This window comes from Kogia breviceps, chromosome 9, assembly GCF_026419965.1.
Source record: "Kogia breviceps isolate mKogBre1 chromosome 9, mKogBre1 haplotype 1, whole genome shotgun sequence".
NCBI classification, from domain to species: domain Eukaryota; kingdom Metazoa; phylum Chordata; class Mammalia; order Artiodactyla; family Physeteridae; genus Kogia; species Kogia breviceps.
In genome coordinates, this window is record NC_081318.1 from 45,262,268 (window position 1) to 45,281,234 (window position 18,967).

Sequence of the window (18,967 nt, forward strand, 5' to 3'; positions counted from 1 at the left end):
GCCCTGTGGAGCATCCACAGGGGCCTCCTCAGCTGCTCTGGTGCACATGCAAACCTGAAAGCGTTGTGGTATTAACAGGCATTAATATCTTCTGAGGCAACTCTGGGAGATGGTAACCAGTGGTTAAATACTCTCTTCCATGTCTCAGGTGGTAGATTCTGAGATATATTGAACATGGCTCTTCAGATGGATACCTCATACCTGTTTTGTTTTGATATAGATGTTATCAGTGTGTTTTGGTTTTGCTATCTTGTTGCCCTGTCTGGTCTTGTTTTTTTTTTTCTAATGGGTAATTTAGTGAGATTACACTTCCACTGCTGACATTTTCCCACAGTTTTTCTTTATAAATTTAGCATGTTTGTACCCTTAACCAGTATACTGTTTTTGTGTATTTGTGAAACTTACATATGTGTGATTATAATGCTGCAATTTGCCTTTTTAAAAAAATTTTTTTGAGATCCACTTATGATGTATGTAGTTGTGGGTATCAATTAAGGACCAGTCAGGAAAACAAACACCACTCTGGGTACATACGAAAGAAATTTAATACAGGGCAGTGCTTCCATGGAAAATGAAAGATTGGAGAAGTCATATAGAGGATGATGAAGCAAGCTAGCCATTAGCAACAGCACAAGGCACTGCTACCATTAGGGCTGAAAGGACATAGGAGGTAGTCTAACCAGAGACCTAGCTGGGCCATCTGATGTGACTTAGAACCACAGCAGGAACTGGATTCATAGAGAAGGAATTGACTGGTGGAGAATGGCAGAGATGTGGCCTACACTGGGAGAAGCCCACGAAAGCAGAGGAAAAAAGGGAGAAATACCCTGGATTCTCCCTTCCTCCAGCTCCTCAGTCTTCAGGCTGTGTGTCTGATATTCGAGGATGCATATCTAACCAGAAGTCAGTTGGCAAGGGAACCCAGAAAATGTAGTTTGCCTGAGAAGGATAAGGAATAGATCTGAGAGCAAACAAATGAGGATTAGCTGTGGTTAGTTCATTTTTCACCGCTGTAGAGTATTCCATTGAATGAGTACCCCAGGGTTCATTTGTCTATTCTACTACTGATAAACATTGAATTATTTCTGATTTTTTTCCTATAGAAGTAATGCTCCCAGAAACATTCTTTATTCTTATCTCCTGATGCATATGTACAAGATTTTCCCAAAGATTTACTCCTGGCAGCTGAATATCTGTGGTAGAGTATGTCCATGTTGAATTATTCTAGGTAATACCAGACTCTTCCAAAGTGGCTGTAGCAGTATATATTCTTATTAGGGGTGTTTCAGAATTGTATTTTTTTCCATATCCTAATATAATTTTGTATTATCTGCTTTTAAAAAATATTTACCAATCTGATGGGTAAAGAATTTTATCTTGTTGTTTTAATTTGGATTTTGTTGATTGCCAGTGAGGTAAAATACAGTTTCATGTGTTTATGGGATATTAGCCCTTCCTCTTTTTTGTATACTTTGCCATATTTTAAATCCTCCTCTTTCCTATTATTGATTCATATTAGTTAAAAAATATATATTTCAGATTCTAATATGTAGTAAGTATATGTGTAGCAAAAGTCCTCAACTATCTTGTGAATTTTTTCCTCTACTTATCGTGTCTTTTGTTGAACAGAAGTTAAATGTGAATTACTTCGGTTTATGGATGTTCGATATGTGTTCTGTTTAAGAAATGCTTTCCCACAAAAAAGGCCATAAGGATATTTTCTGATAGTAGAAAATATATTTTCTAATATGCTAGGGTTGAATGCAGGCAACATAATCTAGGTATTTTAATGGAGAGGAGTTTACAAGAGGGAGTTCTAACAAAATCTGGAGGCAGTATCAAAATGAATCTATGATCTAGGGTGAAAAAGCCATAATCACAAAGCTGCCATGGCCACCAAATCAAGCACGTCTTGTCTGCTCTGAAGCTGGTGACTGAAGGCTGGAACAGAGCCCAGCTACCGCTACCATCGCAACTGCCTGTCATGTCAGGTGGGCAGGATGCTTGCTGCATTTTCCATGGTCTTGCTTGAAGCAGAATACAGCCTAAGGCAGCAGGTGGGTGGCCTTGCCCTCATTGCCACCTTCTAAATCTCATGTGAGCACACGTATTTGATGAAACCTAATTTGTATCCTGGGCCTTAGCAACTGGGAGTTTGAGAAATGTCTTTTTTTCTTTTAAGATTTCTGCAGTGTAGGGATACACATCAGAAGAAAGTAGAAATGGGTTCTGAGCATCGGTCGACTGCATCTCACACCTCCTCTAAAACTTTCCCAGCTCTGCCTTCCCATTTAAGTCCTTAATTCATCTGGTTTTATGCTGTCAGGAAGGAATCTTATTTTATTTTTTCCACATGGATAACTGATTGTCCAAGTACTCTTTCTTGAAAAGGTTGTTGTTCCTCCACTGATATGAGATGCTGTTTCCATCATAAGTGCAGTTTCTGCATACTTATGGGTTTGCTTTGGGGTTCTTTATTCTGTTTTTTTGGTCAGTTTTTCCATCTCTGTAACACCACATTGTATTGATTAATATATCTTTATATTTTTCTTGATATCTAGCAATATTCCCCTGATCTTGATCTTCTGTAGAAGTGTTTTAGATCTTCTTTGGGTTTGTGCTTTTTTTAAAATTCTAACATTTTATTATGTAAATTTCCAAACATAAAAAGTTGAAAGCATTTTACAGGGAATAAACATATAACTACAACCCAGGTTTTATCATTAACATTTTACTATACTTGCTTATTGTATAGCTATCCATCTACTCATCCCTCTAACTTTTATTTTTGATGTATTTCAAAGTATGTTGTAGACAATAACAGCCAAAACTGATGAATGATGGGAAAAAAACGAAAGAGTGATTGCTTCTGTGTAGGCTGGGGCAGGGCTGACTGGTAAAGAACATGAGGGAACTTCTGAAATGATTGTGATATTCATTATCTTGCTATTATCTTGAAAATATCTGGAGTTGCACAGGTATACCCATTTGTCAAAAGTTGTTGAATGGTATATTTTAGATTGGTACATTTCATGATATTTTTAAAGGAAAAAGACGGTGAACACAAGTCTTGTGAATGAGATGCATACCACTACAGCAATTAGTTCTGGATTTTCTTCTAACTGCCCACAATGGTGTTTACTCCCTGCCCCTTCCGGCATATCACTCTTACCTTTTAAAGCTCTGTGAGGCACTTCGTAAGCTGAGAGTGTAATTAAAACTTCAGAGCCTGCTATTATTATTTAATCAAAACCAAAACTACTGGTGGGAATGTATTGATGGGCAATGAATGGATTTTTAAAATAAGTCATGTTGAGGCAACCACATATCAGTTTGAAGAAAAAGAAAACTAGTCTCCTGCCACCCACCTTACACGAACATAAATTCCAAATACATTAAATGTTTAAAAAGTACAAACATTCGAAGAAAATGCTGGTGAATATTTTATAACATTTGAATGTGAAAAATCTTTCTAGGCTAACTAAAGCAGAGGCTATGAAAATTAAGAGTTTATATAAAATTTAAAAACTGAAGTAACATAAAAACATTAAAAACTCACAATCAATTTGCAACATTTATGTCAAAGATTGAATCTCCTTACCCTATAAAGAGTTCTTACATATCAAAGAGAAAGATATTTTCCCCTCCCCGAAGATTGAATATACAAACAAACAACATACATTAGAAACAAAAAAAGAACTCTGACCCACAGTCTCTGCAGCAATCATCACCAAATAGCTGTAAGTTGATAATTACTGTCAGCTTTCCTAATATTTACCCCCGTTCCAACTCAGGACCAACCAGAGAAAGTTAACTATTCTCCCCAGACCAATCATATGAACTAGCTCCCTTCCAGTTAGTTCGTTTCCAGCTTCCCCATGCCAACAACTTGCAGTCACGGCATTCTTGAAGCCTTCCATTCATTGCACTATAAAGCTTTCCCACTCCCCTGCTTGCCCTAGAGTCCGCCAAACACAAGCACTGCTAGCTGACTCCACTGATGTAGCAAGCTCTGAAATGAGTAGTCTCTGCTTGTTCTCTGTTGAGTGCTCTTCACTTACTTCCACACTCCCAAACATGTGCAAAGAATATGAATAGGCAATTAAAAACCAAAAAAGAAAAAAAAAGAATAAAAGAAAAAAAGTCAGAAGTATATGTAAATACGTTTGATCTCACTCATATTCAGATAAATGCAAACCAAATTCATTTATCAGATTGGTAGAGTTAAATGAATGATAATGATTTGTGAAGAGTATGGAATAAGGGTCATTGTTGGTGAGTTTACCTTTATGTTGAAACTGGGATAGTTTGGCAATATGTATCTAAAGCTTTAAAAATGTTCACATTTTGACTCTGAAATCCCACTTTTATTAATTTAATCTACCAAAACTGTCTGATCTGTGTACAAAGATATATTTTCATTGTTAATAAAAAGGAAACATGAGAAGCTATCCATGTATCAACATGGGGAATTAGCAGTATTGGGAAACAATTATAATAGGCTGTGATGCGGTCATGAAACAATGTTCATGTTTGCAATTGTGTAATTTTTTGAAAGATCATACAATGTATTTCCCTTCTTGGTAAAGTATACCTCCTGCCCCTTGCCAAGCAGTTTTTTTGACATGAACTCTTGGTCCTGAGCCTGAGGCTTCTGGCCCCAGGAGAGGGGAGGACTGATAAAGCTTAGAACATAGAAGTCATAGCTCAGCTTTGAGCATTTTAAAGTCCCTATCAAGAGAAAAAACATAAAAACAGGGCTTTAGGAAAGAAAAATAATAATTTTCTAGAAAATTCCAAAATTTTTCACAAATCAAGGATCAATCCTCAAACCAAGAAAAAATGGAGGTTATGATAAAAGGAACATTCTTATCACACAAGCACAAAAGCCCTTGTGGAGTCAGGGGTAGGAGAAGCTAAGAAAGAGATAAAAGGGGGAAATATTTTAGTTTTAGTGTGGGTTTTGTGCCCTACTTCTGTGTGCTGCTAGATCCCTGTTAGATCTCTGGGATTCCCTGACAGAGGTATGGGAATCCCAGAGCGAAGGGGAGTTATAGCAATGCTTCCCATCCGAGCTTCTGGTGCAGCATCTCTGTGTCTGTCCTGTGGCTCTATGGGGTGGGCATAATAGAAATGCCAGCATGATGGACTTAGGTGGAGAGAGGCTCTGAGACAGGGTCCCATGATTCCTTATAGCCTGGGCACGATGTTGAGGAGAGCTAGATTTTCCAGTGGGCCTCAGTCTGGTGATGAGGGTGGTGGTGTGGAGTGGGGAATGCACAGCAGATAGCTGACTGTTGAGAGCCAGTGGACCTGTGAGGCTATCACCATGGCACAAGGCAATGAGTGACCAGTGAGGTACAATGAGATTTTGTAACAGAGTTGGATGGATAGTCTCATAGCAGTTTATAGACAGGGCTTGAGCCTGAACTTCTAAAGTTACCTGTGAGTCTACTTTAAAGCATAACTTGAATTTTCCAGAATTTAAGCTGTAATGGGACAACAGTTACCAGTCAGAGAGTTTAGGAGCAAAACAAATATCACAGGGAGATATGCAGGATCGTAAAGGAGAGAACATGGAAGAAAATTGCACTGAAGCAGGGGCAGGTTTAGAATTGATAAACAGCCTCTGAAATGATCGTTACAATCACCAGTGCATGGGTATGGCTCAATTTTATGGAGAAGTGGGCATGTGATCTATGAATGTTTGGAGCTGGCTGAAAGACAAGGTGTCAAATCTCTCAGACTTTCAAGGTTGATTGGCTCCTGACATAGAAATATCTGGGTCAAGTGAAAGAGATACCTTGGGACCTGTCACGGGATGGGAGGAGGGCTGGAGGAGTCCCAGATGAGAGTTACACATTCCAAGGTTGAGTACAGTTCTCTGCTGAGCAGCAAACCTCTTCTGTGATAAAAACTGATGAATTTGAAAGGATGGGGGCTGGAGAAAAGAAGGGGCGTTTTTAGGCTTTTATGCTTTTATTTTTAAATTATATTTGCTAATCAAAACGTCTGTAGGCTGCAATTTAGCCCTGGGGAGAGTGCCCATTGAAAATTGTGCTGAATAGCAGACCTCAAATCTCATTATGTGAGTAATGGTCTAACAAAGCCTGCCTATTCTTTACCACCCACTTGAGCTTGCACGATGGAAACAACCCCTAAGGCAAGAAGAGGAATCTAATGCAAACGCTGTTTTTCTACAGATGCCTTATTGTTCTTTTGCCAAATATAGCACTGAAGACTAGTTTGTTTGTGATGTAGGAAAATCATTTGGCTGCTGTGTGCTAGAAAATTGGTGTGGAAAGAGTTGTCGTGGACAAATTAAGTGGCCTGTGTTTTACTTTGACAGTGCTATTTGGAGTGAAAAGCAGGTTTCCATACTAAATTGGGATAATACCTTCTTTATAAGGATTAATTATATAAGAGTTTACATTTTTCATTATTAATAGATTGCTCTCTTGTGAGCAGTGACCGACCGTATAGCTCGTTTGAGGTACTAAAGGTTAACAGTGGGTCAAATATTCTGGATAGTAGTCTTTTTCTAGGGCAACTCATGAAAATTGTTCTGCTAAATATAAAGTGACCTTGCTGTTTATGATAAAGAGAAAGGAAAGGAAGGGAAGGGAAGGGAAGGGAAGGAATCTGACATTTCTGAGTGTTGCTCAAACTGCTATGATAAATCCTGGCAGGTCTGCCTGCTTCCTTTCACTCCCCGGAGTCAATAACCCACAAGAGAGCCAGACTAATCTTCTTAGTATGTTTTGCATCCTGTCACTATCCTACTTCAAAACCTTTGATGGCTTTTCATTACAATCTAAACAAAATTCAGAAAGATCCTACCATGGCTTGAGACCCTTCTGACCTGGTCCCTGCTTCTCCCTCCTTGACTGGCTCCAGCCTTACTTTCTCTGTGTCCCCTAAACAGCGCAAATTCATTCCCAGCCGAGGTGGTGTACTTGCTGTTGCCTCCCTGGAAACACTGCCTCAGGTGTTCATGATGACTTTGTTTTTATTTATTTATTTTGCTTTGCTACCTTTTTAACACTTCATTGAGTTATAATTTACATACGGTTAAAGTGAACAATTTAATGGTTGTTAGTATATTTACAGAATTGTGCAACCATCACCATAATTTCAGAATATTTTCATCACTCCGAAAGAAATTTCCTTCCCACTGGCAGAGTCACTTTCATTCCCCTCCCCTGCCACCTCATTCTCCAGCTCTAGACAACCACTAATCGACATTGTCTCTATAGATTTGACAATTCTGGACATTTTATATGTACGAGATCATATTGTAAAATATATGGTCTCTTGTGACTGGCTTCTTTCACTTAGTGTGATGTTTGAGGTTTATCCTTATTGCAGCATGTATCAGTACTTCATTCTCATAGTCTAATTTATTGATTACATAAATGCACTTATGTGAAATTTCATTGTTTCTGCATATTTGTTTACTAGTCCACTGTCTATTCTAAAGGGCACATACTCCCACTCAAGAAGCCCTTTCATTTGATGTATATAGATAAACATACTCAGCAATCCCAGGAGGGTGAGTAGGTGAAGTGAAAATCTGACATGGCTGGGGCAGAGTTTGTCTGGTTTTTCCACTGTAGAGTTATGTATTTTCCCTCCTTTCTGTACTGTGCTATTTGGAAAGATTTTATTATGCACAGTTCATACTTGAGCATGGGGGAACTACAGTCCACCTCTTTGAGGATGGAGTATCTACAGACATTATTTGAAACTCTTCTACATGGTAGATTTGTCTCTTCTCCCCATGTACTTACATTTTAAAATCATCCACTTATATCAATGAGGACTCATGGAAATTTAGTTCATACCTTGAATATAATCCAAGATGACTTTATTTTGTTGCTTAAATCATTCCATCTTTTGCCATTGAGAGCTCTTACACTTGGCTCCTGTGTCCCTTTGACATAACCCCTACTGGATTGTTTTTGAACACTTACTTCCCTTCTGGCATTACAAGTTGAGCCAGGCTAAGCTTGTATGTTTCCTGCCCCAGTCCTAGAATCAGCCATTTTTCCAAGCAGTCCTATTTTCTTTTATTGGAGGATGATGTTAGAAACTAAGGTCTAAGTGCTAGGTGTGATTGTTGCTACTGCAGTGTCCTTACTTCTAAGTCTGTTCAGCTTATAGAGCAAGAAAATATGTATATTTTCATGTACATTTGTAAGGTATATTAATTGGTAGTTTTTCTCTTGGAATATCTTTTTAAAATTTTGATATCAGGTTATAAAGTCAATACATAAACATTAATAGCCTTCAATATATATAAACAAAAATAATTTTTCTCCCAAGCTCTGTCACAGGGAGACATTCCTGTCTCTCCTTGGCGTGAGGTGGGAGGTTCTCTCGCCTCAAATTTCAAGTACCTTGGTTGCCCTGTGATCTCAGCTGTATGATAGATTTACAAAAATTATGATTTTTATCTAGCTTTCCTCATTGCTCATTAAGAGTGATCCAACTTTATACAGTCTCAGAAGAAACGGATCTCTCAAAAGTTAATCTATAATGTAGTTAGTTATTTTTGAATTCGGACATTTCATAGGAAAATGAGTCACAAGCCAGGGAATAAATTCCTCCACATTCCATTCTCTACTGCATCCACAAGACTAGAGCAGGGGTCTGCAGGATTTGGGGAAACACCAGGGTACAGGTCAAGACTGAATAATGCAGACTTGGAGGGGAGAGAGGATCCTTAGGTGATATCAACATCTGTAAGTAAGATATGTGATTTCTTGAAAAAAGGTATTGCAAATTCTCGTGAAGAAGGTTTGAATGAGGCTCTGTGTGAGAAAAAAATCAAAGCCTGTGGGCAGGTGGCCAAGGATACCACCTGGAAGGCATCCAATGAAGGGACCTTCTAAGAAGTGCCTAACTTGTGAAGTTAGGCACTTCTCCTTTGGACTAGAAGAAAAGTCAAATTCAGCATACATGTTATAATTATTTTCCTACAAATATAATTCTCTATAGATTACTTATACTAGTAGTTCTCAACCCTGTGTACCTATTAAAATTACTTGAAGCACTTTTCTAAAATGCCAGTGCCCATGCCCCATCCTATACCAATTATATAAAAATTTTTGTGGGGACTTCCCTGGCAGTCCAGTGGTTAAGACTCTGCACTTCCACTGTAGGGGATGCGTGTTTGATCCCTGGTCAGGGAACTAAGATCCCACATGCTGAGTGGTGTGGCCAAAACAAACAAACAAAATTCTGTGTTTTTTCCTTGGCAATGGCAACTTTTTGAAAATTCTTAGGTTTATTTTAATAGGCCTCCAGATTTGAGAATCACTGACCTAGATGATTTACTATAATCTGAAAATCTCATACAGGCATGGGATTCAAAAGTAAAGGAAACCTGTCCATACCAAATCCTGATTCAAAGGAGGCCCTTGGGAGGAAGTAGCTTTACAATAAGGTAATGAATTCCATGTGGTGGTGAAGCAAGCAGAGGCTTGGGGTGGAGGAGAAATCTTTGAGGGGGATTATATAATTTGGATCCAGGTTTGTGATTCTGCAACTAAGAGGCAACTCCTCTAATTTAAAAGGAGATGTAACCCTGAAGTAAGAGGAAGAACACTGTTACTTGGGTTGCATTATCCTCATTAAAGACTTGCCCTGTTGTCCTAATATTTTTTTCTCAATTTCCCCGCTGTCTGGTACAAATGATGACCCCAGGCCCAGAAACCCTGCTGTTAATAGGGAATTTTTGAAAAGTATAGATAAATAACATAGACAAGTTGTTAGCTATATGTTTTTTCCTCCCCAAACCAAAAATTCCTTGATGGATTAGACTGTGTCTCATCTTTGTTTATCTAATGTTTATTAGTGTTGATATATTGATTAGTTAATTAGCTAGTTAATTTTCTTGTCTATTCACTCATCAACTTCTTTTATGAACTGATATCATGTCAGGCAGTGTTTTAGGCCTGGAGATAGGATATGGAAAGGTGACAGACAAGTCTCTTCCTTATGAAGCTTACATTCTAATAAGGGAGATAGCCACTAAACAAATAAAGTAATAAAAATCCAGGTAATAAATGCCATGAAGAAAACAAAGTGGATAAGTGGATAGAGATGTGTGTAAGAAGAAGCTCTATTTTGGATAGGGTTGTCATGGGAAACCTTTCTGTAGAGTTTGCATTTGAACAGAGATTTAAATGAGAAGGTACCAGCCATATGAATATCTGGGGAAAGTGGACTAGCAAATGCAAAGAGGGAACAGCAAGGGAAATGCCCTTGAAGTGAGAATGACCTTAATGTGTTCAGGAATTAGCAAAAAGATCCATGAAGTTGGATCATAGTGAGAGAGGCAGAGAGTGGTATGAAATGAGGTCATAAAGGTATGCATGGCTGGGTCATGTAGAGCTTTGTAGATATTGGTAAGGAGTTAGGGATTTAATTATAAATATACTGAAAGCCATTGGAGATTCTTATGCAGAGAAGCAATCCATCTGATTTATGTTTTTAAAAGACGGATCTGGTTATTGGGTGGTAAGTGGATAACTTCAAGAAGGAATTAGATATTATTATGATGTTCCATTATGAGAATAAATGTCTTGGTTAGGTGAGGTGAATTGAGTGTTCCAAGACCCAGTATGGAAAAATATTCCATTCAACTGCATCTCTTGGATACCATCATGATCTAAAAGGACTCAATTAGTCTCTTTGGAAGGAAAAGCTCCTTTGAGAGACAATTCCTGTTGGATGATGTCCCATGTTATTGGCAAGAGTTTATAAAACATCTTTCCTTCAAACCATCTCAGACATGGTAATCCAGGAGGATTCAGGTACTGCATCTTAATTGATGTCATCATAAACAGTTGCATCTGGTTGCTGCAGAGGCAGACACATGAGTCTGTATTCCATACCTATGGTAACTGGAACATCATTTTCTATTATGTTCTATTTTGTTCTGACAGACAAATGATTAATTAGCACAATCAGCATCTCTCCTTGAAAAGGGCCATGGATCAGCGTGTTCCCCTCCATCATGTAATTGAATCAGGGCCCACACACCTGTTTCCACTTCCTTTAAACAAACACCTGTCCAATAACCAACACAAAGCAATATTAAATCTCAACCTGCCTTGTGCATAAGTACATCTTTCAATTTGACCTAATCAGTGCTGAAAGCTAGGAAAACATGGGTCTCAGAGAAGACTGCTGCCTGATCCTCACATGTAATCAGAGCATCTGCAGCTCTGGCCCCACTCATGACTACTTTGCGGAGTGATTCTGGAGTCAGACCAGCCTAGGATCATACCTGGTTTTCCAGTTGTGTGACACTGAGCAATTCAGTTAACCCCTGTTAAGTCTCTATTTCCTCATCTGTAAAATGGGGTTAATGACGTTTATCACAAATGTTTGCCATTTTTCTATATGCAAGTCATGCAAGTAAAAGGCTTAGCACAGTATTTAGCACATAGTAAGCAAGTGTTAGCATTTTTTACTATAATAAGATAATATTAAAAACAATTAGGTTGAAAAATTTCAGTTCTGGTTAAGATAGCTTAAATGCATGCCACCTTCTCTTTTCCACTGATTACATCTAAAAGTCCTGGACAGAATATATGAAGCAACTATCTGAGGACTCTGGAAAGTATCCAACAACAAGTTAACTGGGGAGGAGAAAAAAGCCACAAAGAGCAACACCTATGAAGATGAGTTCCTGTTTCTTCTTTCCTCCCATACTTCCAGGCATAGATTCTAGGACTGCTTGAAATCTTGAGACTGTACAACAGGTGCTAACAGAAAAAGTTGCATGAAAAGTCCTCTCTCTTGGGCCAGAGGGCTGGGAATGGGGCCCCTGGGAAAGAAAGATTTTTTTACCTCTCTAAGCCCTACTTCAGTAATGAGGTGGCATTCCCATGGCAGTGGGAATTGCAGCAGCAGTGGAGGTGGCATCATGGGTAGCAGCTACAGCAGCAAGGATTTCTGCAGGCTCCTTTCTCTTGCTACTTTGCCCTGAGGTAGATCCAGTTTCAGGAAGTTCATTATAGTGCATGGATGCTAAAACCATGGTTTTCTAGGCAGAACCATGAAAAGGAGTCCATAGGAGTCAGAGAATGTGGGGGATCATAAGGAGGACATAGCAGGAGAAAGGGATCCTTTAAATCTGTGTATAACGTTTGGGCTCATCATGAGTTGTGCACGTATAGAACTTGATCATAAGCAACACAGTAAAGTCTCTGAGAACTGAACTACAGTGTAGACCACCACCCTGGTCTCAGACTGAACTTGGATGGTGCATGCACAGGTAGGTCGGATAGTACAGAAAGGCTATGAAAACTGAATTGACAATAGAGCTACAGCCTGCAGGTGGGTCAGGACTGTGGTCTGAACCTAACTAAGTTAATTGCCTACTAAAGAAAACAAACAAAAAAATAACACTCCTCAGAACTTTTTTAACAGATCCTGTATTCTCATAGAATAATATTAAAATGCCCAGGATATAGTCCAAAATTATTTGACATACAAAGCACCAGGAAAATGTTATCAATCTTCAACGGAAAAAGTAATCAACAAATGCAAACTCCAAAATGACCCAGATGTAGGAATTATCAAATATTTCAAAACACCTCTTATAGTGAAGATTCATGCAGTAAGGGTGAACATTCTCAAAATGAACATGTGAGCAGTTAAGTGCCATATAAACGCTGGAGTTAAGGATGAAGTCCATATAAGGTACTCTGGTGACACAAAGGAGGAGGAAGTTGTTTCTATTCAGGTAAAAAGAAGGAACCAGGCATAGTTTCAAGAGGAGATTATGTTTGACTTGAATATTCAAAGGTATATCCCAAAGGGCAGAGAAATTAGTGCAGTATAGTAGATACTCTATAACAGGGAGAAACATGAATACACCCTGCAGTGGTTTGTTGGTATATTTGGGCAACGTTAAGTTTTTTAGTTATTATAGCACATATACTTCTGAACACTTATTTTTCACTTTCACCAAATTTCCAACTTCCAGTTCCTACAGCACATTGATTGAGGGCTGGATCCAATTCTTCTTGCACACAGAGCAATCTGATAATACTGGGGAATTAATGCTCCAGGGGCAGCTTTCAACCAATGACTGATGGAAGTTGATGAATAAATACCCCAGCTCCCATATCCCTTGGACAGGATAACTCTGAAGCACTGGGGTCTCAGATTTCCCCAGTGGAATTAAGTCCTGTTTGCCCACTCCTGTTAACTTGCTTGACAATGCATACATTATTGATTTTCATCCATTCCCTCTCCTACTTCCCCACTTGCCTCAGTAGTGTTTTTAGGGATAACTTCTCTAACAAACTCTTTGAACTTGTATCCTTGTTTCAGGATCTAACTCTGAGATAACTCAAACTAAAATAGTTTCACAGATTAGGTTTCCAAGGAAGCAGATTCTGAAATGGAGATTTAGAATTTATTAAGAGGTACTCTTGGGGCTTCCCTGGTGGCGCAGTGGTTGAGAGTCCGCCTGCCGATACGGGGCACACGGGTTCGTGCCCCGGTCTGGGAGGATCTCACGTGCTGCGGAGCGGCTGGGCCCGTGAGCCATGGCCGCTGAGCCTGCGCGTCCGGAGCCTGTGCTCCGCAACGGGAGAGGCCACAACAGTGAGAGGCCCGCCTACCGCAAAAAAACCAAAAACAAACAAACAAACAAGAAAACTAAAGCTTTTCAGAAAGCAGACCACTCAACCGAAAAAAGGAAACCTATTACCTTTCTAAATTTCAAAGAGCATCCCTATTTATTAATTAATTTATTTATTCTATTTTATATGGCAACTTATATGGTCAGTTCCTTTTATGCAGTTTGATTATATGAAATAACAACCATCAAATCTTCATTTGCATCTGTTTTGTGTGGAAGTAACTCAGGGTTCTAGTAATGGGTAGTTTCAAAAAAAATAGCTTCTTAGTTTCTTTGCCGGAAAGTAACCACCACTGGCCCATCTTATATAAATTATGCACTTCCCTCAAGGAGTTACTTTTCCATGCAGTTTTTCTGACTGTTCCATTCTTCATGCATTCCCCCCTCCTGAGAATTCCTGTAGCACTTAGAGACTGCCAGTGTGCTCAGCCCTGGTGTACACCACCCCGCATTTCACTGGTGAAAGCGGGGTGGAGGGCTCACAAGCCTCCCCAGCTGGATGGAAGCAACTTGACAGCTTTGCTTCTCCATTCAGGTATTACACCAACTGCCTTCTAACGGGAGCTCCTGCACAGCTGTTAAGTCCCCAGTGGTACCTGCTCCACAAGGCAGTCAGCGTGACTTTAAAATGTAAAGCAGATCACAGGACAACTCTGCTTAAAACCTACAATGGCTTTCCGTCACACCTGGGAAAAACTCAGGCTCTCGGACTCCAGCCTACAGTTATGCCGAAGCCCCACCTCTCAGACTTCTGCTCCCTCCACTCCCCTATCCCTCACCCATTCAGCAATGCTGGCTGTTTCTGTCTCAGAGCCTTTAAACTTCCTATTCCTTCTGCTTTATTTTTATTTTATTTTATTTTTTTTTTAGAGAAGGGCTCCTTTAAAAAACAATTAATTAATTAATTAATTAATTAATTTGGGGCTGTGTTGGGTCTTCGTTGCTGCGCGCGGGCTTTCTTTAGTTACGGTGAGCAGGGGCTGCTCTTCGTTGCGGTGCGCAGGCTTCTCCTTGTCGTGGCTTCTCTTGTTGTGGAGCACGGGCTCTAGGCGCACAGGCTTCAGTAGTTGTGGCGCATGGGCTCAGTAGTTGTGGCTTGAGGGCTCTAGAGCTCAGGTTCAGTAGTTGTGGCGCACGGGCTTAGTTGCTCCGCTGCATGTGGGATCTTCCCAGGCCAGGGCTCGAATACGTGTCCCTTGTATTGGCAGGTGGGTTCTTAACTACTGCGCCACCAGGGAAGCCCCCTTCTGCTTTCAATGTTCTTTCCGCAGAATTTCACATGGCTTCCTCTCCTCACCATTCGTGTCTTGCTCAAATAGCTTCCCTTTCGCAAGGCCGACCACTCTGATGAATGTAGTAAGCTTTTCACCCCACATCACTCTCTACAGTATTATCACACGGTCTTCGCCATGGTGAGGAACTGACATGATCTTATTTACTTGTTTGTTGCTGCGGTGGTTGTTTCTCACTCTTCTGTCCGATGCTTTGTTGAGTAGGAGTTCTGTCTCGTTCACAGCTCTGTCTCCAGCACAAGAGGAGCTGCTGACACCTAGTGGGTGCTTCTTCAATAAGTCTGGCTTGCCGATCAACTCAAGGCTTTTGGAGTCTGCTACCTCTGAGGCCTGGATCTTCCTTTCTCCTTCTGTTGTCACTCCTTCAACCAGGCCCTTCTGATACCCTGATCTAAATCAGACTCACTGTTACTCTGTCTTTCATAAAACCCTGTTATTTCCTTCAAAGCCCTTTCACAGTTTCCAAATTCATACCTATTTATATGTTTACATTCTGTCTCCTCCAACAGACTGTAAGTGTCAGCAGGGCAAAGACTGTACACCATATATACCTTGAGGGATATATATTTTATACATCTTGGCCACTGCACCCTATGCCTGGCACATAGTAGGTGCTCACTTATTCTGTATCGAATGAGTATTAAAATATTCTTCCCAGGTTTAACCATAGAGTAGAATATTTAAAAAATAGCTGAGGAAGGATTGATACATACTTCTCCTTAGGGAAAATTTAGATATTCTTGCTCTGGCTAGAATGTGCTTTTACATTTTGTAGAAAGGTCAACAAACCTGCCCTGATCTAGAAGAAGACATCTGTATCCTTTTCTCCAACAGTACAATTTGACAGAGAGGCTGTATCTGATTCTGCCCAAGCTGGAGGAGACATCCTGGTGCTGTTCCCCAAGCTAGATGGAGGAAAGGCAGTTAAATGGGGTACACTTCAGCATGGAGCCCGCTGGCCATCTCTGGGAGGAAAGGCAGCCCCAGGGGCCATGGAGGGGTGGATCTTAGCACATGAAGTCTGGCCATTCTTTTCTTCGGTCCAGTTATACTGATGCAGATTTGTGTAATGTTCAGGTGGTTCCCCTTTGAGAAGCTCAAGCTGCTAAAAGGAAAACAAGAATGAAAAGTGTGGACAACTTCCCATATTTACACCAAGCAGCTAACTCAGACTTGTGGGAAAGGCTCTGATGGGTGTGAATTCTCTAGACTGGGCTCTGTGTGATGGCAACAGATCCCGGCAGTGACTTAGCCCATATTAGGTCAAAAGCTGTGTTTCTTGTTCTCATTTGGAAAATGGGCTACTAATACTTATCCCTTGTTTACAGGGCAGAGGAAAAGATTGGCCTGAGGGTTAGGTGACCCAAGTTCTAGTCCTGAATCACCATCAGCTAGCTGTGTGGCCTTGAGCAAACCAATGTGCTTTTCTGGGCTTCAATTTCTTTATACTTAAAATGAACGTGTTGGCACCTAATCTTAGAATCTGGAATGACTGTACAATCAGGTTTCTCACTTAATGCACCCCTGCTACGATGGGAAGGATCTAGTGAAACCCCACACCCCATCACCGGTACCAATAGCATCCCTTCTTGAATCTGCTGAGTCTGGTCTCCCAGTTGAAATTCTAGCTCCTCCAACTCCTGCTGCAGGGCTTCCAGTAAAGTTTGCAGCTGTTCAGCCTCCTCCCTGCAGGTAAATAATAGAAAACAACCAAATTTCACAAGCACTTCCAGGTGCAATCTTCCATTGTCCCTCTCAAAATGTAGGTCACTCCTTTGACAGGTCTTAAAAGAGAAAGTCACCATCTTTATTTGTATCAGTTGCAGGCATAGGTTTATTAGGAGGGCAGGTTTCCCTTTTTCTTTTTTTTAAACAACTCTGTTGCAGAATAATTTACATACCATAAAGTTTACCTATTCTAAGAGTACAATTCAATGATTGTTAGTAAATCTGCCAAAGTGTGTAACTACCACCACCATTCAGTTTTGGAACACTTGCATCTCACCAGTAAGAAACCTTGTGCTCCCTTATAAATTAATCCCTATTCCTACTCCCAGCCCCAGGCAATGACTAATCCACTTTTGGGACAAATACTTTTAATCTATGTGAAAATACTGCAGATTTCCAAAACTCTAACAACCGCCGATATTCGCATTTGCGTGCGCCCCATTCACATTGATTAAAGATATCCTGCTGGCTAGCCCCCTCTTCCCAGCTGCTGCCTATTTTCTGTCCTCAAATAGCCCTGGCCTTGAAGAGTAAGTGTTGCTATCCAGCAAATGGCTCTCACAGACTCCCACTGAGAAAGTAAGAATGGGAACAGGAAAGCAAAGGGAAAGCTGGCCAATTTCTCATTAGCCTTGCTCCCTGGTGCTCATCTGTCCTGCCCTGATTACCTTTTCTTGCTCCAGGTGTGTGGGCTGGTACTTACTTTTATGGCTCCCTTAGATAATTATCTTTTCTCCTTTGACATGTCCCTGGAAAAGACTGCCTGTTGTTCTCTGAGGTGCTGCTCAATTTCTTCTAAATGCTTTGGGAAACTCTGGCATACCGTCTTCATTGTTTCCATTTCATGGACTGTGCCCTGAGAACGATTAGAGCTGAGAAGGAAGGTCTTTCTGAATCGCTGCAAGAGTTCACCACAGTGGCACCTGCCTTCCCTCCTGGGCTTACCTGCTGCTAATGTGTCAGAAAGAGAATAGAGAAAAAGCCCAGCCTTTGGCTTCGTCAAGCAACTAGAGGCAGTATGTGGCTGGGACAGGAGGGCAGCCATTGTTGGATGGCCCTTGGAGACATTATGTCCCAGAGACAAGAAGGCGCTCTGGAAGACTAGGAGGAGGTAGGGTGCAAGGATGTAGACAGGAGAGGAGGAGGGAAGGGCCAGAATAGTGCGAGCCTGTGCTTAGAATTGTTGAGTTTTGTTTAATCTTGTTTAACTTTGATGCTGAGTACTGCCTCACTCTGAATCTCAATAACACTGAACACGTTTGTTCGGATGGTACGTGTTTGATTAGAGAAAGTCTGCTTAGAATAATTTTTATTAGTCTTAGCTTTGCTTAACCACAGTCTCTGGTGGTTGAAATCTGTAGGATCAGCCCCACCCAGCTAACAAGCCCATTCGGAGTGAGGTAGGCATAGATTAGGCATCCCATCCTCCATGGACTGGAATCTAAAATTGAACTCTCTGTCCTCCCGATCCTGCTTCCCATTGTTCCTGATGTGAATCATTCTTTAAATCTTTCTTTCTCTGTACGACAATGCTGTTGCCTTGGTTTCCTTATTTAAATATCTTCTTGCAGCCACCAAGCCTGGTCTATTTGTCAGTCACTCTGCTGATTTGCTGAGTTCTTACCAGCTATCCTCTTTGTTTTCTAGCCCTGGTTGGATCATGCTTTGAATAGATCCATGATCCAGAACCCCAGAATCTCTACCCATCTGACTTTGAGTAATATTAATGCTAGCTAGACCCTAATGCTAGATCTACCGGGTCCTCCATTTTAAACTCCTCCCTGATTAGTGTGTAGTGTCTGGTCATTGCCTACTCACTATCTCTCCCTCCTGTATTCATAATAACAGAATTCTAATATCTTAGGGGCACTGAGCATCTAACTAAAAACCTACATTTCCCAGTATCCCTTGCAGATAGGATGGCAATGAGATGGAAGTGGAGATGGTGGAGTGGGGCTTCTGGGAAACTCTTCAAAGGAAAAATTTCAATGGCAGGCTGCTTTTAACATTTTCTTCTTCCTCCTCCTTCAGTGGAGACCAATGTTTCAGCTATGTTAATTCCTCCCACCCCCTTTTCTAGGGAGTTCCAGATTTCTTACCTTTCACCCCCAAACCACATGGCCATGCTCTTAGCAACCAGATGGCTATTTTTACTGGTATTGTCATCATGGAAATACTGTCCTAAGAGTGATATTTTGATATTGATACTCTCCATCATTTTGCTTTGAGAGTTCGGTTTTGATTCTCTCCTCATTTTTATACATGAACAACATTTTACAGA

General features: G+C 40.5%; 2 protein-coding genes across 3 annotated transcripts in view; one reads left to right on the forward strand and one right to left on the reverse strand.

The window, feature by feature from the left end:
• The window catches only part of PDE1C (phosphodiesterase 1C), a 701,054-nt gene that overhangs the window by 653,555 nt on the left and 28,532 nt on the right, over positions 1–18,967 (forward strand). The gene's annotated exons all lie outside the window — the stretch shown is intronic.
• Positions 15,899–18,967, reverse strand: part of ITPRID1 (ITPR interacting domain containing 1) — a 194,520-nt gene continuing 191,451 nt past the window's right edge. The window contains 3 exon segments of the mRNA XM_059073973.2: positions 15,899–16,063; positions 16,533–16,646; positions 17,417–17,542. Of these exon segments, the coding sequence (XP_058929956.2) occupies positions 15,899–16,063; positions 16,533–16,646; positions 17,417–17,542 (405 nt within the window).